Source organism: Pleurodeles waltl, chromosome 6 (assembly GCF_031143425.1).
Source record: "Pleurodeles waltl isolate 20211129_DDA chromosome 6, aPleWal1.hap1.20221129, whole genome shotgun sequence".
NCBI lineage: Eukaryota > Metazoa > Chordata > Amphibia > Caudata > Salamandridae > Pleurodeles > Pleurodeles waltl.
Window position 1 is genome coordinate 10260902 of NC_090445.1, and position 27825 is coordinate 10288726.

At 49.5% G+C, this 27825-nt stretch overlaps 1 protein-coding gene across 6 annotated transcripts in view; it reads left to right on the forward strand.

Moving 5' to 3' along the window:
- SPTAN1 (spectrin alpha, non-erythrocytic 1) overlaps nucleotides 1-27825 on the forward strand; it is a 316746-nt gene that overhangs the window by 151995 nt on the left and 136926 nt on the right. For all 6 annotated transcript variants that reach the window (XM_069237004.1, XM_069237007.1, XM_069237009.1 and 3 more), the window contains 6 exons: nucleotides 6679-6887; nucleotides 7082-7202; nucleotides 7485-7606; nucleotides 24780-24912; nucleotides 26004-26102; nucleotides 26883-27042. In XM_069237004.1, the coding sequence (XP_069093105.1) occupies nucleotides 6679-6887; nucleotides 7082-7202; nucleotides 7485-7606; nucleotides 24780-24912; nucleotides 26004-26102; nucleotides 26883-27042 (844 nt within the window). The remainder of the gene's footprint in view (nucleotides 1-6678; nucleotides 6888-7081; nucleotides 7203-7484; nucleotides 7607-24779; nucleotides 24913-26003; nucleotides 26103-26882; nucleotides 27043-27825) is intronic.

Here is a 27825-nt window from a genome sequence, read left to right on the forward strand (position 1 = left end):
TGCATCATCGTGTTAGACGCTGCAAGGAGGAAACTGCTTTACAGTTGATGTAAAGCATGTTTATGTACAGCCACACATGCTGCAAACAAAATAAGCTTTGCACCATAAATCTTTTTCTGGATTCACATGCTGCGCATCTATTCTGCAATCTATTGGTTTGGTCCGGAATAGTGCCTTGGCCTTTTTTTTTCTTTCTTTTCTTTCTTCATGTGTGAATGGTTTGGTCAGCGTCGACCATCATGTGGTGGCAAGTTCATTCCTTATGTCAAGTTGGATGGCGCCCTGGAAGTTTATGTTCATTGTTGACATATAAAGACTTTTTTTGCCGTTGGGTCTGGAAGCACACCAGAGGAGCTTTTGAATAATATACAAGGATCTACAGAGAAGAGAGGGGTTAATAAAAAAAAAAAAAAAAAATGTGGGGGGTGACCCCAAAAGAGGTCACCACCAGCCACGAGGAATATCAAAGCCAGGAGATAAGCTTCCCTCGGAGAGGAGATCCCCATTGCTGGAGGACACAGAGCTGGAGAATACGGACGAGAGGGACAGATAAGTCATTTGGAGAACACCCCTTTTAAATTCTTTTCAAACTGGCACCACAAATTTGCACAGAGGGATCCACACAAGGTCTGTATCATACGCCTTCCGACGGATCACAATGCTGATAGATTGCGAGGCCTGTGCCGAATTCCTTCGTAAGACTCGAGTGCAGATTAAATCAGTGACTTTCACAACATGTCGTGGCTGGCACTCAGAAAAAACAGGAATCCCTGAAGGACATGGGTCTCCATTAACAATGAAGAAAATGGTGAAGAAGCTGTGCTGGCACAGTGAGGGCAGCCCGACATTCCTTAGGGGATGTTGTCAGCATCGAAAAAGCAGAAGAAGCAAGGAAATCGGCCAGGGATGCAGAAAAGAGAAAGATAACGAAAGCCCCAAAGAATCCGAAGGCCACCTTAACGTTGAAACTATCGACGAGCAAAGTTTGGCACAAACACAGAACTGCACGGGTCCCAGCCAAAGGACACCGTTGGGGGCAAGCCTTTAAAACAAAACTATGGCAGGCACGAAGGAGGGGCCAAAGGACACAAAGCAGATTTCCTCAAAAAAAGAAAATCCTCCTCAACGACCGGCACTGAACCCTCGCGGTCAAAAGGAAAAGACTATGACTCGGTTGAAATGGCAGCTCTCCTGCAGCATAAGAAGTTTGACAACTCCCTCAAGAACTTTTGGATCCCAGCGAAACCCTCGAAGCAAAAGGACTTGAGAGAAGATTTCTGGACATTGAAGGCACCTCAATGCCAGAATCGCATGAGGAAGAACAGGAGGACCTCTTAAATTACAGGGAGTGCAGAATTATTAGGCAAATGAGTATTTTGACCACATCATCCTCTTTATGCATGTTGTCTTACTCCAAGCTGTATAGACTCGAAAGCCTACTACCAATTAAGCATATTAGGTGATGTGCATCTCTGTAATGAGAAGGGGTGTGGTCTAATGACATCAACACCCTATATCAGGTGTGCATAATTATTAGGCAACTTCCTTTCCTTTGGCAAAATGGGTCAAAAGAAGGACTTGACAGGCTCAGAAAAGTAAAAAATAGTGAGATATCTTGCAGAGGGATGCAGCACTCTTAAAATTGCAAAGCTTCTGAAGTGTGATCATCGAACAATCAAGCGTTTCATTCAAAATAGTCAACAGGGTCGCAAGAAGCGTGTGGAAAAACCAAGGCGCAAAATAACTGCCCATGAACTGAGAAAAGTCAAGCGTGCAGCTGCCACGATGCCACTTGCCACCAGTTTGGCCATATTTCAGAGCTGCAACATCACTGGAGTGCCCAAAAGCACAAGGTGTGCAATACTCAGAGACATGGCCAAGGTAAGAAAGGCTGAAAGACGACCACCACTGAACAAGACACACAAGCTGAAACGTCAAGACTGGGCCAAGAAATATCTCAAGACTGATTTTTCTAAGGTTTCATGGACTGATGAAATGAGAGTGAGTCTTGATGGGCCAGATGGATGGGCCCGTGGCTGGATTGGTAAAGGGCAGAGAGCTCCAGTCCGACTCAGACGCCAGCAAGGTGGAGGTGGAGTACTGGTTTGGGCTGGTATCATCAAAGATGAGCTTGTGGGGCCTTTTCGGGTTGAGGATGGAGTCAAGCTCAACTCCCAGTCCTACTGCCAGTTCCTGGAAGACACCTTCTTCAAGCAGTGGTACAGGAAGAAGTCTGCATCCTTCAAGAAAAACATGATTTTCATGCAGAACAATGCTCCATCACACGCGTCCAAGTACTCCACAGCGTGGCTGGCAAGAAAGGGTATAAAAGAAGGAAATCTAATGACATGGCCTCCTTGTTCACCTGATCTGAACCCCATTGAGAACCTGTGGTCCATCAAATGTGAGATTTACAAGGAGGGAAAACAGTACACCTCTCTGAACAGTGTCTGGGAGGCTGTGGTTGCTGCTGCACGCAATGTTGATGGTGAACAGATCAAAACACTGACAGAATCCATGGATGGCAGGCTTTTGAGTGTCCTTTCAAAGAAAGGTGGCTATATTGGTCACTGATTTGTTTTTGTTTTGTTTTTGAATGTCAGAAATGTATATTTGTGAATGTTGAGATGTTATATTGGTTTCACTGGTAATAAATAATTGAAATGGGTATATATTTGTTTTTTGTTAAGTTGCCTAATAATTATGCACAGTAATAGTCACCTGCACACACAGATATCCCCCTAACATAGCTAAAACTAAAAACAAACTAAAAACTACTTCCAAAAATATTCAGCTTTGATATTAATGAGTTTTTTGGGTTCATTGAGAACATGGTTGTTCAATAATAAAATTAATCCTCAAAAATACAACTTGCCTAATAATTCTGCACTCCCTGTACAAGGAGGGAGAGTCTAGCAGGGCAGAGAAACTGAGCTGGTTTGCAGACGAGTGGCAGGATCTCTGCTGAATCTTCAGAAGGAGTTGACAGCTACCGTTCGAGGATGTCGCACTGGACAACCCGTCAATTTACAATGGACCAATAAAGAGGGCGGCAGACCTATATGTGGTCTGGCTGGAGGAAAAAAGGGAGGAATCTTGCTTCTTCCTAAAACCCTGATGCCATCTCAGCGGCAAACCTGTGCCTTCCAGTTGCTCCCCAGAATTATAGACAAGGGCAAGAAAGCCTTTAAGGAACACTAAATATATACACCAGCAATCCGAAATAGGCATAGAAAATGTTAGAAATCAGTACAAATACCAATAACCAATAGTGACCTTAGGGGGAGCCCAAACCATATACTACAAAAATGGAATGCGAACACAGGACCCCCACGTAGGTAAATGGAATGTGTAGAGAGGAGCTGGGAGTACTAGAAAACCAGAGGTAAGTAACACAGTATCCCCCAGCGACCAGGAATGCAGGAGTAAAACACTGGATTTTCCCCAAACCACCCAAAAGGACGGAAATGAAGAAAGACACCCAGAAAAGCCTGCAAGAAACCAGCGGTGCATTCCTGTAGAAGACCTGTGGAGAGATGGGACCGAGTCCAAGAGTCACAGTGGAGTCCAGGAGGAGTAGGAGCTACTACCCACCCAGCTGTAGTTGCAGGAGTTGGTCGACGGTGAGGAAGAACAGGTCAGCACTGTAGCCCTGGAGCCGGAGAACGGTTCCTGATGGATGCAGATGAAGCCCTACGCTGGAGTGAGGATTACAGACGGGTGTCAGTCCAGGAATTCCACCAAGCCTTGGCAAAAGCAAGTTTGTGGTTAGTAGAAAAGTGGAGCTGCCAGGGACCAGCAAGGTCAATGAGGACTCAACCCAGGAGAGGGGGGTTGCAGGGGACCCTCCGCGTTGCAGAGAGTCCACAGGAACAGAGGCAGCACCCACAGGAGTCCCACAGGACGGGGCACAAAAGTTGCAGAAGGACAGCACTTCAGAAAAGGATCCCATGCCGCAGGAGAAACAGAGGGCAGAGCATTGCAGGAAGGAGTGCTGGGGACTGCAGCAGCACGTCGTCTGAAGATCCCTTGGAGGAGATGCAGACGCAGTGCATGGGGGGGGGGGGGGGGGGGTACTGTCCTGCATGGAAGGCAAGGGCTTACCTTCACCAAAGTTGGACAGCTGGCAGAGGACCAAGAAAACTACTCCGGACCACCACTGTGATGCAGGATCCACGCAGTTCAAGATGAGGAAGATTTACAGAGCCGGTCGTTGTTGCTGCAGGTGTCTGCAGATGCAGGGGTAGTGACCCCTTCACTCCAAGGGAGATTCCTTCTTTCTTCCTGTGCTGGCTGAAGAGTTGCTGTCTTCTGAGGATGCATGGCCGGAGAAATGTTGCAAAGCTGGCAGGAGCCGTGGAAACAAAGTTGCAGAAGAGTCTTCTTTGTGGATTGCAGCATTGTTGGTTCTTGGAGGGCACTGTTGCGGTTCCAGTAGCCTGAAGTGCAGGTTGCAAAGAAATCCTGCTGGAGTCTTGCAAGCAGATTCTGAGGACCCACCCAATAAAGAGACCCTAAATAGCCCTCAAAGGGGGATTGGTCACATAGCCAGGTAAGCACCAATCAGGAGGGGGCTCTGACATCACCTGCCTGGCCACTCAGATGCTCCCAGAATTCCCTGCAAACCTTGGAAACAAGATGACAGAACCCAGGGACCCTCTGGAGGGGCTCTGAGCACCACCCCTGGGGTGGTAATGGACAGTGGACACTCCCCTTTCCATAGTCCAGTTTCGCGCCAGAGCAGGGACTGGGGTCCGTGAATGGGTGCTGACTGGTTTATGCAGGGAGGGCACCATCTCTGCCCTTCAAAGCATACCACTGGCTCGGGGAGGCTACTCCTCCCAAGCCAGTCACTCCTATTTCCAAAGGGAGAGGATGTTACTTCCCTCTCCCAAAGGAAATCCTTTGTTCTGCCTTCCTGGGCTTGATTGGATCAAGCAGCAGGAGGGCTGAAACCTGTCTGAAGGGTAGCAGCAGCTGGGCTGCCCGGAAAACCTGTAACACTGGTGGTAGCAATGCTGGGGCAGGGAGGGCCCTAAGGAGGCCCCAGAGTGCATGGAATCATACTTCCAATACTGGTAACAGTACTGGGGTATGATTCAGACATGTTTGATACCAAACATGCCTAGGTTCAGAGTTAATATTATGTAGCTGGACATAGGTAGTGACCTATGTCCAGTACACGCATGAAATGGCATCCCCGCACTCCCGAAGTCCAGGAAAATGGAGCTGGAGACAACAGGCAGAAAATTGGGGTAACAGTGCCAAGAAAGAGGGTACTCTCCTACCACTGGTGAATCTTCGGAGCATTGGCTTCCTGTAAGGAAATGCCTCCTTGGCATGGCTGCCCCCTGACTTTTTGCCTTTGCTGATGCTATGTTTACAATTGAAAGTGTGCTGAGGCCTGCTAGCCAGGCCCCAGCACCAGTGTTCTTTCCCTAACCTGTACTTTTGTATCCACAATCGGCAGACCCTGGCATCCAGATAAGTCCCTTGTAACTGGTACTTCTAGTACCAAGGGCCCTGATGCCAAGGAAGGTCTCTAAGGGCTGCAGCATGTCTTATGCCACCCTGGAGACCTCTCACTCAGCACAGACACACTGCTTGCCAGCTTGTGTGTGCTAGTGAGGACAAAACGAGTAAGTCGACATGGCACTCCCCTCAGGGTGCCATGCCAGCCTCTCACTGCCTATGCAGTATAGGTAAGACACCCCTCTAGCAGGCCTTACAGCCCTAAGGCAGGGTGCACTGTACCATAGGTGAGGGTACCAGTACATGAGCACTGTACCCCTACAGTGTCTAAGCAAAACCTTAGACATTGTAAGTGCAGGGTAGCCATAAGAGTATATGGTCTGGGAGTCTGTCAAACACGAACTCCACAGCACCATAATGGCTACACTGAAAACTGGGAAGTTTGGTATCAAACTTCTCAGCACAATAAATGCACACTGATGCCAGTGTACATTTTATTGCAAAATACACCCCAGAGGGCACCTTAGAGGTGCCCCCTGAAACTTAACCGACTATCTGTGTAGGCTGACTAGTTCCAGCAGCCTGCCACACTAGAGACATGTTGCTGGCCCCATGGGGAGAGTGCCTTTGTCACTCTGAGGCCAGTAACAAAGCCTGCACTGGGTGGAGATGCTAACACCTCCCCCAGGCAGGAGCTGTAACACCTGGCGGTGAGCCTCAAAGGCTCACCCCTTTGTCACAGCACCGCAGGACACTCCAGCTAGTGGAGTTGCCCGCCCCCTCCGGCCCCGGCCCCCACTTTTGGCGGCAAGGCCGGAGAAAATAATGAGAATAACAAGGAGGAGTCACTGGCCAGTCAGGCCACACACGATAGACCTCAAGCCATAGTGGATGGCTCAATAGGTGCTGCAGTCCAGAAGTTGCATAGAACGTTCCAGGCCATGGGTGCATTTCTGCCCCATATACTATGGCCTTACAGGAACGTTAAATCTGCCAACCACGTTTTAAGCCAGTTTCGGGGGCAGATTACATACACTGGGCTCTGGATAGCAGTGGCCTATTGCTGAAGTTAAAAACTGCCACTAGGTGAGACCCCCCCCCCCCCCCCCCCCCCCCCCCCCCCCCCAAAATTAAATACTGGGGCTGACCACCCTAAAAAGTTGCTTTGTAACCGTCATGTGGGGTTTGCTTCTGTTCTGTCCATAGGACCGTCTGAAGGATCTGAACAGCCAGGCTGACAGCCTGATGACCAGCAGCGCCTTCGACACCACGCAGGTGAAGGAGAAGAGGGATGCGATCAATGACCGCTTCCAGAGAATCAAGAGTATGGCATCCGGCCGCCGCGCCAAGCTCAACGAGTCCCACCGCCTTCACCAGTTCTTCCGGGACATGGATGACGAGGAGTCCTGGATCAAGTGAGTGACTCGAACACCAGAGCACTTGGGCTGCATCAAGCTGAGGCAGGGATAGAGGGAGACACCTGGGGGTGCTCTGTGCTTCAATGGATATATGCACGTTGGGTCTACTGGGGATGCGTCTCTACAGAACTGGGCGGCCTGTAGAGGGGCTTGTGGTGCTTGTTCTGACCAGAGCCTGTTCTTCTGTTCAGAGAGAAGAAGCTGCTGGTGAACTCTGAAGACTATGGCCGTGACCTGACTGGTGTCCAGAACCTCCGGAAGAAGCACAAGCGTCTGGAGGCTGAGTTGGCAGCACACGAGCCAGCAATCCAGGTGAGGGGAGAGCCGTGACGTGATAGATGTGGGCACGTCTGTCTTTGTTAGAGTGCAAGAGACACTACTGGTATGAGATTTGCCTAGTAGGTAGAAGGAATGCTTCTGCAGATCTTCAAGAAAATCTGTTATAGTTCAGGGTGCCACCAAACACAATTTGTTTCATCCTCCAGTTCTTCTCTCCCAGTGCCCTAAGATGCTCGCACCTCCAATCACCTGATTTCCGTGCTCCGGTTTGTGAGTGGTTCGGGCTATCCTAATCTCTTCTTTCTCCCTCTCCAGGGAGTATTGGACACAGGACGGAAGCTTTCGGATGATAACACCATTGGGAAGGAAGAGATTGAGCAGCGCTTGGCGCAGTTTGTGGAGCACTGGCAGGAGCTGAAGAAGCTGGCGGCTGCCCGGTGAGTGAAATTATACTGTGACCTGCTGTAAGGAAATGCCTCCTTGGCATGGTTACCCCCTCACTTTTTGCCTTTTGCTGATGCCAGTTATGATTGAAAGTGTGCTGGGACCCTGCTAACCAAGCCCCAGCACCAGTGTTCTTTCCCTAAACTATACACTTGCTTCCACAATTGGCACACCCTGGCACCCAGATAAGTCCCTTGTATATGGTACCCCTGGTACCAAGGGCCCTGATGCCAGGGAAGTTCTCTAAGGGCTGCAGTATGTCTCATGCCACCCTGGGGACCCCTCACTCAGCACATGCACACCGCTTTCCAGCTTGTGTGTGCTGGTGGGGAGAAAATCGCTAAGTCGACATGGCACTCCCCTCAGGGTGCCATGCCAACCTCACACTGCCTGTGGCATAGGTAAGTCACCCTCTAGCAGGCCTTCCAGCCCTAAGGCAGGGTGCAGTATACCATAGGTGAGGGCATAAGTGCATTAGCACTATGCCCCTACAGTGTCTAAGCAAAACCTTAGACATCGTAAGTGGAGGGTATCCATAAGACTATATGGTCCTCACAGTGTAGGAAGTTGGCTCTGTATATACTATCTCAAAGTACGAGATAGTGTGCACAGAGTCCAAGGGTCCTCCTTAGAGATTGATGGTGGCAAAATTAGATAATTCTAATGCTCTATTTTGTGGTAGTGTGGTCAAGCAGTAGGCTTATCAGAGGGTAGTTGTAAGGAAATGCCTCCTTGGCATGGTTACCCCCTGACTTTTTGCCTTTGCTGATGCTATGTTTTGAATTGAAAGTGTGCTGAGGCCTGCTAACCAGGCCCCAACACCAGTGTTCTTTCCCTAACCTGTACTTTTGTTTTCACAATTGGCACACCCTGGCATCCAGGTAAGTCCCTTGTGACTGGTACCCCTGGTACCAAGGGCCCTGATGCCAGGGAAGGTCTCTAAGGGCTGCAGCATATCTTATGCCACCCTGGGGACCCCTCACTCAGCACAGACACACTGCTTGTCAGCTTGTGTGTGATGGTGAGGACAAAACGAGTAAGTCGACATGGCACTCCCCTCAGGGTACCATGCCAACCTCACACTGCCTATGCAGTATAGATAAGTCACCCCTCTAGCCGGCCTTACAGCCCTAAGGCAGGGTGCACTATACCATGGGTGAGGGCACCAGTGCATGAGCACTGTGCCCCTACAGTGTCTAAGCCAAACCTTAGACATTGTAAGTGCAGGGTAGCCATAAGAGTATCTGGTCTGGGAGTCTGTCAAACATGAACTCCACAGCACCATAATGGCTACACTGAAGACTGGGAAGTTTGGTATCAAACTTCACAGCACAATAAAAGCACACTGATGCCAGTGTACATCTTATTGTAAAATACACCCCAGAGGGCACCTTAGAGGTGCCCCCTGAAACCTTAACCAACTACCTGTGTATGCTGACTGGTTTTAGAAGCCTGCCACACTTGAGACATGTTGCTGGCCATATGGGGAGAGTGCCTTTGTCACTTTGTGGCTAGTAACAAAGCCTGCATTGGGTGGAGATGCTATCACCTCCCCCTTGCAGGAGCTGTAACACCTGGCGGTGAGCCTCAAAGGCTCACCCTGTAAGGAAATGCCTCCTTGGCATGGTTACCCCCTGACTTTTTGCCTTTGCTGATGCTATGTTTTGAATTGAAAGTGTGCTGAGGCCTGCTAACCAGGCCCCAGCACCAGTGTTCTTTCCCTAACCTGTACTTTTGATTCCACAATTGGCACACCCTGGCACCCAGATAAGTCCCTTGTAACTGATACCTCTGGTACCAAGGGCCCTGATGCCAGGGAAGGTCTCTAAGGGCTGCAGCATGTATTATGCCACCCTAGAGACCCCTCACTCAGCCCAGACACACTGCTTACCAGCTGTAAGGAAATGCCTCCTTGGCATGGTTGCCCCCTGACTTTTTGCCTTTGCTGATGCTATGTTTACAATTGAAAGTGTGCTGAGGCCTGCTAACCAGGCCCCAGCACCAGTGTTCTTTCCCTAACCTGTACTTTTGTATCCACAATTGGCAGACCCTGGCATCCAGATAAGTCCCTTGTAACTGGTACTTCTAGTACCAAGGGCCCTGATGCCAAGGAAGGTCTCTAAGGGCTGCAGCATGTCTTATGCCACCCTGGAGACCTCTCACTCAGCACAGACACACTGCTTGCCAGCTTGTGTGTGCTAGGGAGGACAAAACGAGTAAGTCGACATGGCACTCCCCTCAGGGTGCCATGCCAGCCTCTCACTGCCTATGCAGTATAGGTAAGACACCCCTCTAGCAGGCCTTACAGCGCTAAGGCAGGGTGCACTATACCATAGGTGAGGGTACCAGTGCATGAGCATGGTACCCCTACAGTGTCTAAACAAAACCTTAGACATTGTAAGTGCAGGGTAGCCATAAGAGTATATGGTCTGGGAGTCTGTCAAACACGAACTCCACAGCACCATAATGGCTACACTGAAAACTGGGAAGTTTGGTATCAAACTTCTCAGCACAATAAATGCACACTGATGCCAGTGTACATTTTATTGTAAAATACACCACAGAGGGCACCTTAGAGGTGCCCCCTGAAACTTAACCGACTATCTGTGTAGGCTGACTAGTTTTAGCAGCCTGCCACAAACCGAGACATGTTGCTGGCCCCATGGGGAGAGTGCCTTTGTCACTCTGAGGCCAGTAACAAAGCCTGCACTGGGTGGAGATGCTAACACCTCCCCCAGGCAGGAATTGTCACACCTGGCGGTGAGCCTCAAAGGCTCACCTCCTTTGTGCCAACCCAGCAGGACACTCCAGCTAGTGGAGTTGCCCGCCCCCTCCGGCCAGGCCCCACTTTTGGCGGCAAGGCCGGAGAAAATAATGAGAAAAACAAGGAGGAGTCACTGGCCAGTCAGGACAGCCCCTAAGGTGTCCTGAGCTGAAGTGACTCTAACTTTTAGAAATCCTCCATCTTGCAGATGGAGGATTCCCCCAATAGGATTAGGATTGTGACCCCCTCCCCTTGGGAGGAGGCACAAAGAGGGTGTACCCACCCTCAGGGCTAGTAGCCATTGGCTACTAACCCCCCAGACCTAAACACGCCCTTAAATTTAGTATTTAAAGGCTACCCTGAACCCTAGAAAATTAGATTCCTGCAACTACAAGAAGAAGGACTGCCCAGCTGAAAACCCCTGCAGCGGAAGACCAGAAGACGACAACTGCCTTGGCTCCAGAAACTCACCGGCCTGTCTCCTGCCTTCCAAAGATCCTGCTTCAGCGACGCCTTCCAAAGGGACCAGCGACCTCGACATCCTCTGAGGACTGCCCCTGCTTCGAAAAGACAAGAAACTCCCGAGGACAGCGGACCTGCTCCAAGAAAAGCTGCAACTTTGTTTCCAGCAACTTTAAAGAACCCTGCAAGCTCCCCGCAAGAAGCGTGAGACTTGCAACACTGCACCCGGCGACCCCGACTCGGCTGGTGGCGATCCAACACCTCAGGAGGGACCCCAGGACTACTCTGATACTGTGAGTACCAAAACCTGTCCCCCCTGAGCCCCCACAGCGCCGCCTGCAGAGGGAATCCCGAGGCTTCCCCTGACCGCGACTCTCTGAAACCTAAGTCCCGACGCCTGGAAAAGACCCTGCACCCGCAGCCCCCAGGACCTGAAGGACCGGACTTTCACTGCAGAAGTGACCCCCAGGAGTCCCTCTCCCTTGCCCAAGTGGAGGTTTCCCCGAGGAAGCCCCCCCTTGCCTGCCTGCAGCGCTGAAGAGATCCCTTGATCTCTCATTGACTTCCATTGCGAACCCGACGCTTGTTCTAACACTGCACCCGGCCGCCCCCGCGCCGCTGAGGGTGAAATTTCTGTGTGGGCTTGTGTCCCCCCCGGTGCCCTACAAAACCCCCCTGGTCTGCCCTCCGAAGACGCGGGTACTTACCTGCTGGCAGACTGGAACCGGGGCACCCCCTTCTCTTCATTGAAGCCTATGCGTTTTGGGCACCACTTTGAACTCTGCACCTGACCGGCCCTGAGCTGCTGGTGTGGTAACTTTGGGGTTGCTCTGAACCCCCAACGGTGGGCTACCTTGGACCAAGAACTGAACCCTGTAAGTGACTTACTTACCTGGTAAAACTAACAAAAACTTACCTCCCCCAGGAACTGTGAAAATTGCACTAAGTGTCCACTTTTAAAATAGCTATTTGTGAATAACTTGAAAAGTATACATGCAATTGAAATGATTCAAAGTTCCTAATGTACTTACCTGCAATACCTTTCAAACAAGATATTACATGTTAAATTTGAACCTGTGGTTCTTAAAATAAACTAAGAAAATATATGTTCGATGGCATCTGTCGCTGTAGATACGCATGTTCTGCAATAGCTCGCCATCTGGTGTTGGGCCGGAGTGTTACAAGTTGTTTTTGTTCGAAGAAGTCTTTCGAGTCACGGGACCGAGTGACTCCTCCTTTTGTCTCCATTGCGCATGGGCGTCGACTCCATCTTCGATTGTTTTTTTTCCGCCATCGGGTTCGGACGTGTTCCTGTCGCTCCGAGTTTCGGAACGGAAAATTAGCTAATTTCTGAAGATTTTCGTCGGTATTGTTGCGTTCGGGATCGGCGTACTTAGATTTCACACCGCATCGAAGATCGAAGAGCTCCGGTGCCCTTCGGGGTAGTTTTTCGATCCTCCGTCGGGGCCTGGTCGGCCCGACCGCGTGCTGAAGAACGCCGATGGAACGGACCCCGTTTCGTTTCTGCCCCAAATGCCACAATAAATACCCCTACACAGACCAACACTTGGTCTGCAACCTGTGCCTGTCACCTGAGCACAGCGAAGACACCTGCGAGGCCTGTCGTGCGTTCCGGTCCCGAAAAACACTCCGAGACCGTCGAGCCAGAAGACTTCAAATGGCGTCCGCACCGACAGCCCAACGGGAGTTCGAGGAACAGGAAGAAGAAGGTACCTTCTCGTTCCAAGACTCAGACTCCGAAGGATTCGACGACACACAAACCGTGAGTAAGACGTCGAAAACCACACAAAGAAACATTTACAAGGCCCAGGGGACGCCACTGCCACCAGGCCATGGCTCCACCCATAAATTCGGTGACCGACCGTCGGCACCGAAAAAGGCCAAAACAGTGCAGAGATCGTCCGACTCCGGTCGAGACACCGGCACGCAGCCTTCTCGGGACCGAGAAAGTGCTGGAGACAAGCCTCGACACCGAGATGCCGGTGTGGACACGGCTCGACGCCGAGACAGCGGCACCGAAACAGATCGACGCCGAGAGGTTTCGGCCCCGAAAAGGAAAAAAGTCACCTCGGAGCCGAAAAAACACGCAGACAAAGTTTCGACGCCGAAACAAACTGCAAGCGACCCAGCTTCAGGCTCTTATACAGAAGAGCACTCGCTAACCTCCCAAATGCAAAAGCATAGGTTTGAGGAAGAGCTACAAGCAACTGATGTGGACCATACGCAAAAGCGTATCTTCATTCAGCAGGGGACAGGAAAAATAAGCACCCTTCCCCCCATTAGGAGAAAGAGAAGGTTGGAGTTCCAGACGGAGCAAGCACCACAACCAAAAGTGGTTAAAAGAATTACACCACCACCCTCTCCTCCGCCCGTGATTAACGTTTCACCAGCACAAACTCCATCTCACTCCCCAGCTCACACCACCATGAGCCAGGGTGACCAAGATCAGGACGCATGGGACCTATACGACGCCCCAGTGTCAGATAACAGCCCGGAGGCCTACCCTACAAAGCCATCTCCACCAGAAGACAGCACCGCGTACTCTCAGGTGGTGGCTAGAGCAGCACAATTTCATAACGTAAGCCTCCACTCAGAACAGGTCGAGGATGATTTCTTGTTCAACACACTCTCCTCCACCCACAGCTCCTACCAAAGCCTGCCTATGCTCCCTGGTATGCTCCGGCACGCAAAAGACATATTTAAGGAGCCGGTCAAAAGTAGGGCAATCACACCAAGGGTGGAAAAGAAGTATAAGCCGCCTCCTACGGACCCGGTTTTCATCACTACACAGCTGCCACCAGACTCTGTTGTTGTAGGAGCAGCTAGGAAAAGGGCCAACTCTCACACATCTGGAGATGCACCACCCCCAGATAAAGAAAGCCGCAAGTTTGATGCAGCTGGTAAAAGAGTCGCAGCACAAGCTGCAAACCAGTGGCGCATCGCGAACTCCCAGGCACTACTTGCGCGCTATGACAGAGCCCACTGGGACGAGATGCAACATCTCATTCAACATCTGCCCAAGGACTTCCAAAATAGGGCGAAACAAGTGGTTGAGGAGGGACAGACCATCTCCAACAACCAGATACGTTCCTCCATGGACGCTGCAGATACAGCTGCACGGACAATTAATACATCTGTAACTATCAGACGGCATGCATGGCTCCGAACGTCTGGATTTAAACCAGAGATTCAACAAGCAGTTCTCAATATGCCTTTTAATGAAAAAGAACTGTTCGGTCCAGAAGTGGACACAGCGATTGAGAAACTCAAAAAAGATACGGACACTGCCAAAGCCATGGGCGCACTCTACTCCCCGCAGAGCAGAGGGAATTACAGCACATTCCGTAAAACGCCCTTTCGAGGGGGGTTTCGGGGTCAAAGCACACAAGCCAGCACCTCACAAGCAACACCGTCCACTTACCAGGGACAGTATAGAGGAGGTTTTCGGGGACAATATAGAGGAGGGCAATTCCCTAGAAATAGAGGAAGATTTCAAAGCCCCAAAACCCCTACTACTAAACAATGACTCACATGTCACTCACCCCCTCCACACAACACCAGTGGGGGGAAGAATAGGTCATTATTACAAAGCATGGGAGGAAATCACTACAAACACTTGGGTTCTAGCAATTATCCAACATGGTTATTGCATAGAATTTCTACAATTCCCTCCAAACATACCACCAAAAGCACAAAATTTAACAACACACCATTCCAATCTCCTGGAGATAGAAGTGCAGGCACTATTGCAAAAGAATGCAATCGAATTAGTGCCAGACACACAAATAAACACAGGAGTTTACTCACTGTACTTTCTGATACCAAAGAAGGACGAAACGCTCAGACCAATCCTAGACCTCAGAGTAGTGAACACTTTCATCAAATCAGACCACTTCCACATGGTCACACTACAAGAAGTATTGCCATTGCTAAAACTACACGACTACATGGCAACTTTAGACCTCAAGGATGCTTATTTCCATATACCAATACACCCATCGCACAGGAAATACCTAAGGTTTGTATTCAAAGGAATACATTACCAATTCAAGGTACTGCCTTTCGGATTAACAACCGCACCAAGAGTCTTTACCAAATGTCTAGCGGTAGTCGCTGCACACATAAGAAGGCAGCAAATACATGTGTTCCCATATTTGGACGACTGGCTAATCAAGGCCCATTCGTTCATACAGTGCTCAAATCACACAAATCAGATCATACAAACCCTCTTCAAACTCGGGTTCACCGTCAATTTCACAAAATCCAAAATTCTGCCACGCAAGGTACAACAATACCTGGGAGCCATAATAGACACATCAAAGGGAGTAGCCACTCCAAGTCCACAAAGAATTCAAAATTTCAACACCATCATACAACGCATGTATCCAACACAAAAGATACAGGCAAAGATGGTATTACAACTCCTAGGCATGATGTCATCATGCATAGCCATTGTCCCAAACGCAAGACTGCACATGAGGCCCTTACAACAATGCCTAGCATCACAGTGGTCTCAAGCACAGGGTCACCTTCTAGATCTGGTGTTAATAGACCGCCAAACTTACCTCTCGCTTCTGTGGTGGAACAACATAAATTTAAACAAAGGGCGGCCTTTCCAAGACCCAGTGCCACAATACGTAATAACAACAGATGCTTCCATGACAGGGTGGGGAGCACACCTCGGTCAACACAGCATACAAGGACAATGGAACGTACATCAAACAAAACTGCATATCAATCACCTAGAACTTCTAGCAGTTTTTCAAGCACTAAAAGCTTTCCAACCAATAATAGTTCACAAATACATTCTCGTCAAAACAGACAACATGACAACAATGTATTATCTAAACAAGCAGGGAGGGACGCACTCCACGCAGTTAAGCCTGCTAGCACAAAAAATTTGGCATTGGGCAATTCACAACCAAATTCGCCTAATTGCACAGTTTATACCAGGGATACAAAATCAACTCGCAGACAATCTCTCTCGAGATCACCAACAGGTCCACGAATGGGAAATTCACCCCCAAATTCTGAACACTTATTTCAAACTCTGGGGAACACCTCAGATAGACTTGTTTGCAACAAGGGAGAACGCAAAATGCCAAAACTTCGCATCCAGGTACCCACACAAACAATCCCAAGGCAATGCCCTATGGATGAACTGGTCAGGGATATTTGCTTACGCTTTTCCTCCTCTCCCTCTCCTTCCTTACCTGGTAAACAAACTCAGTCAAAGCAAACTCAAACTCATATTGATAGCACCAACTTGGGCAAGGCAACCCTGGTACACAACGCTGCTAGACCTATCAGTGGTACCCTGCATCAAATTGCCCAACAGGCCAGATCTGTTGACACAGCACAACCAAAAGATCAGACACCCAGATCCAGCATCGCTGAATCTAGCAATCTGGCTCCTGAAATCCTAGAATTCGGGCACTTACAACTTACCCAAGAATGTATGGAAGTCATAAAACAAGCAAGAAGGCCATCCACCAGGCACTGCTATGCAAGTAAATGGAAGAGGTTTGTTTGCTACTGCCATATTAATCAAATACAACCATTACACACAACTCCAGAACATGTAGTGGGTTACTTGCTTCACTTACAAAAATCTAACCTAGCTTTCTCTTCCATTAAGATTCACCTTGCAGCAATATCTGCATACCTGCAGACTACCTATTCAACTTCCCTATATAAAATACCAGTCATTAAAGCATTCATGGAGGGCCTTAGGAGAATTATACCACCAAGAACACCACCTGTTCCTTCATGGAACCTAAATGTTGTCCTAACTAGACTTATGGGTCCACCTTTTGAACCCATGCACTCCTGCGACATACAGTTCCTAACCTGGAAGGTGGCATTTCTCATCGCCATTACTTCCCTGAGAAGAGTAAGCGAGATTCAGGCGTTTACTATACAAGAACCTTTTATACAACTACACAAAAATAAAGTCGTCCTAAGGACCAATCCTAAATTTTTGCCAAAGGTTATTTCACCGTTCCATCTAAATCAAACAGTGGAACTTCCAGTGTTCTTTCCACAGCCAGATACCGTAGCTGAAAGGGCACTACATACATTAGATGTCAAAAGAGCATTGATGTATTACATTGACAGAACAAAAAACATCAGAAAGACTAAACAACTCTTTATTGCATTTCAAAAACCTCACGCAGGAAACCCAATTTCAAAACAAGGTATAGCCAGATGGATAGTTAAATGCATCCAAATCTGCTACCTTAAAGCTAAACGACAGCTGCCCATTACACCAAGGGCACACTCAACCAGAAAGAAAGGTGCTACCATGGCCTTTCTAGGAAACATCCCAATGCAAGAAATATGTAAGGCAGCCACATGGTCTACGCCTCACACATTCACCAAGCACTACTGTGTAGACGTGTTATCCGCACAACAAGCCACAGTAGGTCAAGCCGTATTAAGGACATTATTTCAAACTACTTCCACTCCTACAGGCTGATCCACCGCTTTTGGGGAAATAACTGCTTACTAGTCTATGCAGAACATGCGTATCTACAGCGACAGATGCCATCGAACTGAAAATGTCACTTACCCAGTGTACATCTGTTCGTGGCATCAGTCGCAGTAGATTCGCATGTGCCCACCCGCCTCCCCGGGAGCCTGTAGCAGTTTGGAAGTTACCTTCAATTATTTATATATGTATCATCTCAACCTTAAATAGGTGCATACTTAGTCACTCCATTGCATGGGCACTATTACTACAATTCAACTCCTACCTCACCCTCTGCGGGGAAAAACAATCGAAGATGGAGTCGACGCCCATGCGCAATGGAGACAAAAGGAGGAGTCACTCGGTCCCGTGACTCGAAAGACTTCTTCGAACAAAAACAACTTGTAACACTCCGGCCCAACACCAGATGGCGAGCTATTGCAGAACATGCGAATCTACTGCGACTGATGCCACGAACAGATGTACACTAGGTAAGTGACATTTTCATTTTCTATACAAAACCTATTGGCTGGATTTGTCTCTGAGTGTGTGTACCTCATTTATTGTCTATGTGTATGTACAACAAATGCTTAACACTACTCCTTGGATAAGCCTACTGCTCGACCACACTACCACAAAATAGAGCATTAGTTTTATCTCTTCTTGCCACTATCTTACCTCTAAGGGGAACCCTTGGACTCAGTGCATACTATTCCTTACTTTGAAATAGTGCATACAGAGCCAACTTCCTACACACCCCCTTTGTTCCAGCACCACAGGGCATTCCAGCTAGTGGAGTTGCCCGCCCCCTCCGGCCACGGCCCCACTTTTGGCAGCAAGGCCAGAGGAGATAATGAGAAAAACAAGGAGGAGTCACTGACCAGTCAGGACAGCCCCTAAGGCAACCTGAGCTGAAGTGACTCTGACTTTCAGGAATCCTCCATCTTGCAGATAGAGGGATCCCCCCAATAGGGATAGGAATGTGACCCCCTCCCCTTGGGAGGAGGCACAAAGAGGGTGTATTCACCCTCAGGGCTAGTAGCCATTGGCTACTGCCCCCCCCGACCTAAACACACCCCTAAATTCTGTATTTAGGGGCTCCCCTGAACCTAGGAACTCAGATTCCTGCAACCTAAGAAGGACTGCTGAGCTGAAAAACTCTGCAGAGAAGACGGAGACACCAACTGCTTTGGCCCCAGCCCTACCGGCCTGTGTCCCTCCTTCGGAAGAAAACTGCTCCAGCGACGCTTTCCCCAAGACCAGCGACCTCTGAATCCTCAGAGGACTGCCCTGCTCTAAAAGGACCAAGAAACTCCAGAGAACAGCGGCCCTGTTCACCCAAGACTGCAACTTTGTTTCCAAAGGAGCAACTTTAAAGACCCCTGCAATTCCCGCCAGAAGCGTGAGACTTGCAACTCTGCACCCGGCGAGGCGACCCGACTCGACTGGTGGAGAAACAACGCTTCAGGGAGGACCCCCCCCCCCGGCGACTCCAAGACTGTGAGTAACCAAAGTTGTCCCCCCTGAGCCCCCACAGCGACGCCTGCAGAGGGAATCCAGAGGCTCCCCCTGACCGCGACTGCCTGTAACAAGGAACCCGACACCTGGACCAAGCACTGCACCCGCAGCCCCCAGGACCAGAAGTAACCGAACCTCAGTGCATGAGTGACCCTCATGCGACCCTCTGCCTAGCCCAGTTGGTGGCTGGCCCGAGAAGCCCCTATCTAAAACTGTGTATGTTACCGCTCTAATTTAAAGTTCCCAACTTACCTATGTGGACTACCTTGCATTTTACTTGAATCTTGTGGTTCTAAAATAAATTAAGAAAGGATATTTTTCTATATAAAAACTATTGGCCTGGAGTAAGTCTTTGAGTGCGTGTTCCTCATTTATTGCCTGTGTGTACAACAAATGCTTAACCCTCTGATAAGCCTACTGCTCGACCACACTACCACAAAATAAAGCATTAGAATTATCTAATTTTGCCACTGTCTTACCTCTGAGGGGACCCCTTGGACTCTGTGCATACTATCTCTCACTTTGAGATAGTATATACAGAGCCAGCTTCCTACACCTGCTTCCTCCTTCCCTGTGCTCTCAGATCTCATGAGGTTCACCAACCTCCTCTCACTGATCATACAAGCTTCCCTGCATTGTGTTTCCTATTTCTGAGGAATACGTTGAACTGCAGATTCCTCACCTTATGAATATTGTAGGAAGTTGGCTCTGTATGTGCTATTTCAAAGTAAGGAATAGCATGCACAGAGTCCAAGGGTTCCCCTTAGAGGTAAAATAGTGGTAAAAATAGATAATACTAATGCTCTATTTTGTGGTAGTGTGGTCGAGCAGTAGGCTTATCCAAGGAGTAGTGTTAAGCATTTGTTGTACATACACATAGACAATAAATGAGGTACACACACTCAGAGACAAATCCAGCCAATAGGTTTTTGTATAGAAAAATATCTTTTCTTAGTTTATTTTAAGAACCACAGGTTCAATTTCTACATGTAATATCTCATTCGAAAGGTATTGCAGGTAAGTACTTTAGGAACTTTAAATCATAAAAATTGCATGTATACTTTTCAAGTTATTGACAAATAGCTGTTTTAAAAGTGGACACTTAGTGCAATTTTCACAGTTCCTGGGGGAGGTAAGTTTTTGTTAGTTTTACCAGGTAAGTAAGACACTTACAGGGTTCAGTTCTTGGTCCAAGGTAGCCCACCGTTGGGGGTTCAGAGCAACCCCAAAGTCACCACACCAGCAGCTCAGGGCCGGTCAGGTGCAGAGTTCAAAGTGGTGCCCAAAACACATATGCTAGAATGGAGAGAAGGGGGTGCCCCGGTTCCGGTCTGCTTGCAGGTAAGTACCCGCGTCTTCGGAGGGCAGACCAGGGGGGTTTTGTAGGGCACCGGGGGGGACACAAGCCCACACAGAAATTTCACCCTCAGCAGCGCGGGGGCGGCCGGGTGCAGTGTAGAAACAAGCGTCGGGTTTGTAATGGAAGTCAATGGGAGATCTAGGGATCTCTTCAGCGCTGCAGGCAGGCAAGGGGGGGGTTCCTCGGGGAAACCTCCACTTGGTCGAGGGAGAGGGACTCCTGGGGGTCACTCCTCCAGTGAAAGTCCGGTCCTTTAGGTCCTGGGGGCTGCGGGTGCAGGGTCTCTCCCAGGTGTCGGGACTTAGGATTCAAAGAGTCGCGGTCAGGGGAAGCCTCGGGATTCCCTCTGCAGGCGGCGCTGTGGGGGCTCAGGGGGGACAGGTTTTTGTACTCACAGTCTTAGAGTAGTCCTGGGGTCCCTCCTGAGGTGTTGGATCGCCACCAGCCGAGTCGGGGTCGCCGGGTGCAGTGTTGCAAGTCTCACGCTTCTTGCGGGGAGCTTGCAGGGTTCTTTAAAGCTGCTGGAAACAAAGTTGCAGCTTTTCTTGGAGCAGGTCCGCTGTCCTCGGGAGTTTCTTGTCTTTTCGAAGCAGGGGCAGTCCTCAGAGGATGTCGAGGTCGCTGGTCCCTTTGGAAGGCGTCGCTGGAGCAGGATCTTTGGAAGGCAGGAAACAGGCCGGTGAGTTTCTGGAGCCAAGGCAGTTGTCGTCTTCTGGTCTTCCTCTGCAGGGGTTTTTCAGCTAGGCAGTCCTTCTTCTTGTAGTTGCAGGAATCTAATTTTCTAGGGTTCAGGGTAGCCCTTAAATACTAAACGTGTTTAGGTCTGGGGGGTTAGTAGCCAATGGCTACTAGCCCTGAGGGTGGGTACACAATCCTAACCCTATTGGGGGAATCCTCCATCTGCAAGATGGAGGATTTCTAAAAGTTAGAGTCACCTCAGCTCAGGACACCTTAGGGGCTGTCCTGACTGGCCAGTGACTCCTCCTTGTTGCTTTCTTTGTTCCCTCCAGCCTTGCCGCCAAAAGTGGGGGCCGTGGCCGGAGGGGGCGGGCAACTCCACTAAGCTGGAGTGCCCTGCTGGGCTGTGACAAAGGGGTGAGCCTTTGAGGCTCACCGCCAGGTGTTACAGCTCCTGCCTGGGGGAGGTGTTAGCATCTCCACCCAGTGCAGGCTTTGTTACTGGCCTCAGAGTGACAAAGGCACTCTCCCCATGGGGCCAGCAACATGTCTCTGGTGTGGCAGGCTGCTGGAACTAGTCAGCCTACACAGACAGTCGGTTAAGTTTCAGGGGGCACCTCTAAGGTGCCCTCTGTGGTGTATTTTACAATAAAATGTACACTGGCATCAGTGTGCATTTATTGTGCTGAGAAGTTTGATACCAAACTTCCCAGTTTTCAGTGTAGCCATTATGGTGCTGTGGAGTTCGTGTTTGACAGACTCCCAGACCATATACTCTTATGGCTACCCTGCACTTACAATGTCTAAGGTTTTGTTTAGACACTGTAGGGGTACCATGCTCATGCGCTGGTACCCTCACCTATGGTATAGTGCACCCTGCCTTAGGGCTGTAAGGCCTGCTAGAGGGGTGTCTTACCTATACTGCATAGGCAGTGAGAGGCTGGCATGGCACCCTGAGGGGAGTGCCATGTCGACTTACTCGTTTTGTCCTCACTAGCACACACAAGCTGGCAAGCAGTGTGTCTGTGCTGAGTGAGAGGTCTCCAGGGTGGCATAAGACATGCTGCAGCCCTTAGAGACCTTCCTTGGCATCAGGGCCCTTGGTACTAGAAGTACCAGTTACAAGGAACTTATCTGGATGCCAGGGTCTGCCAATTGTGGATACAAAAGTACAGGTTAGGGAAAGAACACTGGTGCTGGGGCCTGGTTAGCAGGCCTCAGCACACTTTCAATTGTAAACATAGCATCAGCAAAGGCAAAAAGTCAGGGGGCAACCATGCCAAGGAGGCATTTCCTTACAAATATCCCCCGGTGCCAGGTTCCAGAAACTCAAACAGCAGTGTTTGCACCGGTAGACGCTCCTGCGCACTCCGCATTGACTCCATCCTGCTATGGGAGTGAGGCGTGGAGGCTCATGCGTGCCACGCATGTTTACGGACATCAGTTCCTTTGTTTGCACCTTCAGACACCGATCCATTGCTCCACTCCTCTCCTTCACTGTGTGAAGTGATTTTTGTTAACTTTCAACATTTTCCATTGTGCACCTCCCCTCCTAAGACTAGAAGGTTTGAAGCTTGTAGGGACGGTCTTAAGCAGATGTCTATCAGTCTGTACAAGGTGGGTCTCTGGTATTCGGGTTAGACTCACGACATGAAGCCCTGCGACGAGAGCTCCCAGATAAATCTGAAGAGCATCTGTGAATGCAAAGCTCTGTTTAAAAACACTGTATGATACAGATCCTGCTTCAGGGCACAATAGAGAGTCCAGTCCCAGAGTCATTCCTGGAGCAGATAATCCTGCAGTCGAAGCCTTTGATAAAAACATGGATAGGTCGAAAAAAGAAACATAAGTCCAAGCAAGACGTAGCCCCTTTCCACTTGTCTTGTTCTCCAGGAAGGCCCGAAGGTGTCACCGTACCTCCAGTTCTTGCTCCGGTTCTACTGAGGAGCCTATTCCATCTGTGCTCCCCCTGCACCTGGTGTTTCTGTGACTGTCGGTGTGGTTGCAGATCAAAGCCTTTCGAAAGGCAATGATATGCATCTTTGGAATGCTTCAGACTCCCTAAGGTTTACCTTCGGTTCAAAAGGTTCGTAGGGGCCTCCAGACAGGTTACCGCTGGCTGGTCCGCTGTCTGCGCCCCTTGAACCTGTTTTGGGTTCCACACAGGTTTTGGTCTCTATTTGGGTTCATCCCCAAACTCTACTCTGGCCCTGCAAATGTTGACGATGACTCTAGTGGTGCCAGAAGAGAAGTCCCCATCATGGTATCCCACTACTTATCATGCAACCAAAGTAGCGAGCCAAATAGTCCAACCGCACCTCCCCCTTGTTCCAAAGTATTTCATGGAGTTGTGCCCCACCAAAGCACCTGCTACTCCTGAGGTGCAAATCAGAAGTCATAATTGGCCAGTCACCGACAAGATTTTTTAAATCAACTTCAAATCATCCAATAAATCTTTCTAATAATGCCTTTATTTTCTTCTGTTTGTTGAAGAAAATAAAGGCATTACTGGAAAGATGTATTGGATAATTCGAATTTGATTAAAAAGTCTTGCCGGTGCCTGGCCAATTGCAACACTATCCCACTGCTGGGTGGGCATGTACAGACAATACTTCTTGCCTTGGACTCTGACCAGAGCCAGCCATATGGAGGGGAAGTGTCTCCCCACCGCCCTCCTTTGATGAAGACAATAAGTATATGGATCTTCACGAGGCCAGTGGGTTAAATAGATCACGTGGTACTGGGTTTGTGTCCCCACCTTTCCTTGGACCCGATACAAAAGAATCTTTAGCCGCTGTGATTAGGAGGGCTGCTGAAGTTCTTGACCTCCACCTCCCCACTATGGAGGTAAAAGCAAATGACCCTACTGAGAGGTCCTTCCACCTGGCCAGGTACTGACCAGACCTCTTCTGCCCTTCAGTGAGGCCCTCCGGGGCACTTAAGGCAAACCAACGTTCTGGCCCTCAGAGCAATCCACAGGTCACCATAGTCCAGCCAGAGGCGATCCTGACTTTTTAACTCGTCATCCAATCCCAGAGAGTTTGGAGGTGCGGACGTCCACCAACAGAGTAAACCTGAATGCCTTATTGACTGCACCAGACAGAGGTCAGACATGTGGCAATGTTTGGCAAGAGAATGTCTCCTTCAGCACCCTTGCGTTCAGGTGCCTTCTTGGAAGCTACACCCACACGCTTTGATGTAGTTGATGAGATCCTGTTGCAAGTCACAGAAGACTTGCAGGTTTCCTTGGCCCAAACCATTTAGGGTGGCCGGGATGCGGCCACATTTGTCATCTGCGCAGGCCTATACACCACTGATTGTCTAGGTAGGGCTTTTGGGACAAGCGTGCTATTCCAGCGACATGCATGGATGAGATCCACAGGATTCTCAAGGGACACCCAGGCATCTATAACTGACATGTGCTTCGATGGTACCCACCTGTATGTGGAGAAGGCGGACTAAGCCCTGGAGCATCATACGGAGAGCAGATCCATGGCACAATCTTTTTAACTTTTGTCACTAGTTGGTCTATCCCCTCCTCCCCGTCCCCCGCCTTCAAGGTTTCACCCTTTACAGGGACACAGAACACCCAGGCCAGCAAGGGCAGCATATTCCACAAGCTCACCCCTCCAGCAGCAACTATAAAACTTCAATAAAGCGCCCCTCGCCATGCAGTAGCAGGCAGGATCTGCACTTTGTGGGTGACGGAGCATTATATCTGAGAGTTGGGTCCTCCAAATTGTGCACTGGGGCTACGCCTGTGTGTCAGCTGTTATGTCCCTGTGTCGCAGCCTGTAAAAGTAGGACAAATGATGCGTGAAGTGCTTTGACGTCAGGGCCACATTCTGCTCCACACAGTCTCCATACCAAAGCTCTCTCTGCCTTCCCTTGCAGTGGGCAGCGCCTGGAGGAGTCTCTCGAGTACCAGCAGTTTGTGGCAAACATGGAGGAGGAAGAGGCCTGGATCAATGAGAAGATGACTCTGGTCGCCAGCGAGGACTACGGGGACACTCTTGCTGCCATTCAGGTGAGGTTTTGGCGATGCTTGTGTTTGATCATAAGTGCTTGCTGCAAGAAGAGAGGTGTGTGGCACTGATCCAAGTTATTTGGCCTCACAGAGCTCATGATAGTAGTCACTTAAAGTATACCTAATTTCATGTTTCCACCACTACCAGTGACATCAACCAGAGGGATATCTAGAAGTTATGCTACTTGGTAAGTGTGAAAAATGTAGAATGAAATTCTTCCCTTTCTTCGGACAGAATTTGCTGAATAGTCTTCGGAGAAGCTGCAAACTGTCCATAAAGTTTGTTGCTTCATTGTTGGAACGTGTATGTTTTTCTTGCAATAATGCTGCAAGACCGCTTTGGTCTGTCTTTTGATTTGTTACTACATAGTTTGTAAAGTGAATCACTTAGAACGATTCATAGGCTGTACGTAATTGTTGCACCTAGCAGTTATCCTGGAAGTAGTAGCTAATTTGTTGACCAGACATGTCAAAGATGGCTCGCTTTGACCCTTCCCTCCCAGTCCACAGACCTTGAAGCCATCCTTGGAAGTGTACACGACAGCCAGAGCATACAAAAGACATCTCTTTGCATTCGAAGGTCAGACTGGGAGCCAACTCAATGACCCATTGATTTCCAAATGAAATTGTGGGAAGACTGAGTTGGGTTAGCCAGTCTTCTAAGAGCGGCACTCTTCGATTGCAATAAGGAATGGCTCAGGATACAGGGCATTTCCCAAAAACAATTTGTGGTATTTCAAGATAAAGTCTGTATTGCATTCACTGGTTCTTCAGAACCGTCCCCTCTGTCTTCTCTTCTGAATGCTCCTTAAGATTGTTTCTCTCTGCCAGAGAGCTTCAGTAGCTCAGAGTACCTGAAGGTCATGGCTGTGTTGTTCCTACAAGAGGACGTCTTTATTGCTCTGTTTTAGCAGCTCTTGTCTATCTGTAACTTGTGCTGCTCAGAGTGCATTAGTTTGTTGGGAATGAGAAGTGGGTGTTGTGTGTTACGCAATTTGTGCTTTTAACCTCAGTCCCAATCGATGGAACATCAGCTTTTAAGTGAAGGTCCGTTACTCAGATGCTGTCTCTCTTTGTACATCTTTTCGCAGGGCTTGCTAAAAAAACATGAGGCGTTTGAGACTGACTTCACGGTGCACAAAGATCGTGTGAATGATGTCTGTGCAAATGGGGAGGAGTTAATTCACAAGGTGAGTGTCTGGTATTTCCTACCTACCCAGTGAGTGTGGGGCAGGTCTGCAGTTGCTCAGGCAGAGTGAGAGCTGCTTTCCTGACTAGGAGCGAGAGCGGAGGCTGCCCCCCTGTTGAAGACAGGAGCTCTGTGGCCTGGGACTGAGTGGTCTGTAGCAGAGGAGAGAGCTCCCTAGCCTGGTGGGGGGGGGGATCTAAAGTACTGGGAGTGGAAGGGAGAGAGCTCTCTGGCCATGGGGGGAAGGGGGAGATCTATAGTACTGGGAGAGAGCTCCCTGGCCCAGGAAGGGGAGTATCTATAGTACTGGGAGTGGAAGGGGAGAGCTCCCTGGCCCAGGAAGGGAAGGATCTATAGTACTGGGAGTGGAAGGGGAGAGCTCCCTGGCCCAGGAAGGGGAGGATGGCTCCCAGGAAGGGGAGGATCTATAGTACTGGGAGTGGAAGGGGAGAGCACCCTGGCCCAGGAAGGGAAGGATCTATAGTACTGGGAGTGGAAGGGGAGAGCACCTTGGCCCAGGAAGGGAAGGATCTATAGTACTGGGAGTGGAAGGGGAGAGCTCCCTGGCCCAGGAAGGGGAGGATCGATAGTACTGGGAGTGGGAGGGAGAGAGCTCCTTGGCCCAGAAAAGGAGGGGGGGGGGAATCTATAGTACTTGGAGTGGAAGGGGAGGATCTATAGTACTGGGAGTGGGAGGGATTGTGCTCCGTGGCCAATGAGAGGGGTGGTGATTCTGAAAAGTAGGTTGTTTGTACCAAGTTCCATTCTGTGCTCCTCCCAGAACAATCACCATGTAGAGAATATCACCCTGAAGATGAAGGGGCTGCGTGACAAGGTGGCTGAGCTGGAGAAGGCTGCCGCCCAGCGGAAGGCTAAACTTGATGAGAATTCAGCATTCCTTCAGTTCAACTGGAAGGCAGATGTCGTTGAGTCTTGGATCGGTAAGTCTGCTGGATGGTTGATGTGCAGCAGGGTCCAGTGTCACACGTTGGTTGTAGGCAGGAACTCGCTAGACATTGCACGTAGATGTGGTGGACTTGTGGCTGCAGTAATGATGGGTGGACCTCCTTGACGGGTGTGGTAGCTGTCGCAGGCACTCGCTAGACATTCCACGTGGATGTGGTGGATTTGTGTCTGCAGTAATGATGGATGGACCTCCTTGACTGGTATGGTAGCTGTCGCAGGCATGTTGGTTGTAGGCAGGCACTCGCTAGACATTACACCTAGATGTGGTGGACTTGTGGCTGCAGTAATGATGGGTGGACCTCCTTGACGGGTGTGGTAGCTGTCGCAGGCACATTGGTTGTAGGCAGGCACTCGCTAGACATTGCACGTAGATGTGGTGAACTTGTGGCTGCAGTAATGATGGGTGGACCTCCTTGACGGGCATGGTAGCTGTCGCAGGCACTCGCTAGACACTGCACGTAGGTGTGGTGGACTTGTGGCTGCAGTAATGATAGGCAGGTGCTGCCTGGGTGTGGTAGCTGTCGCAGGTGGATTTCATATTGCAAAAGAGTATTTGCATGTGATGTTGAGCTCAAGCTTAAACTTACGGGACATTTTATTTAATAAAAAAAATAATCTGCTTGGTTAGTTCATTTGTTCCCCTCTCAGCATACTTCTTGTTATCGATTAAAAGATCTTATCGTTGACATCACCGGTTTAATGGTGTGTGACGACATTGAAGTGGACTTAGATCGTACCGCAATCAATAGAACATTCTA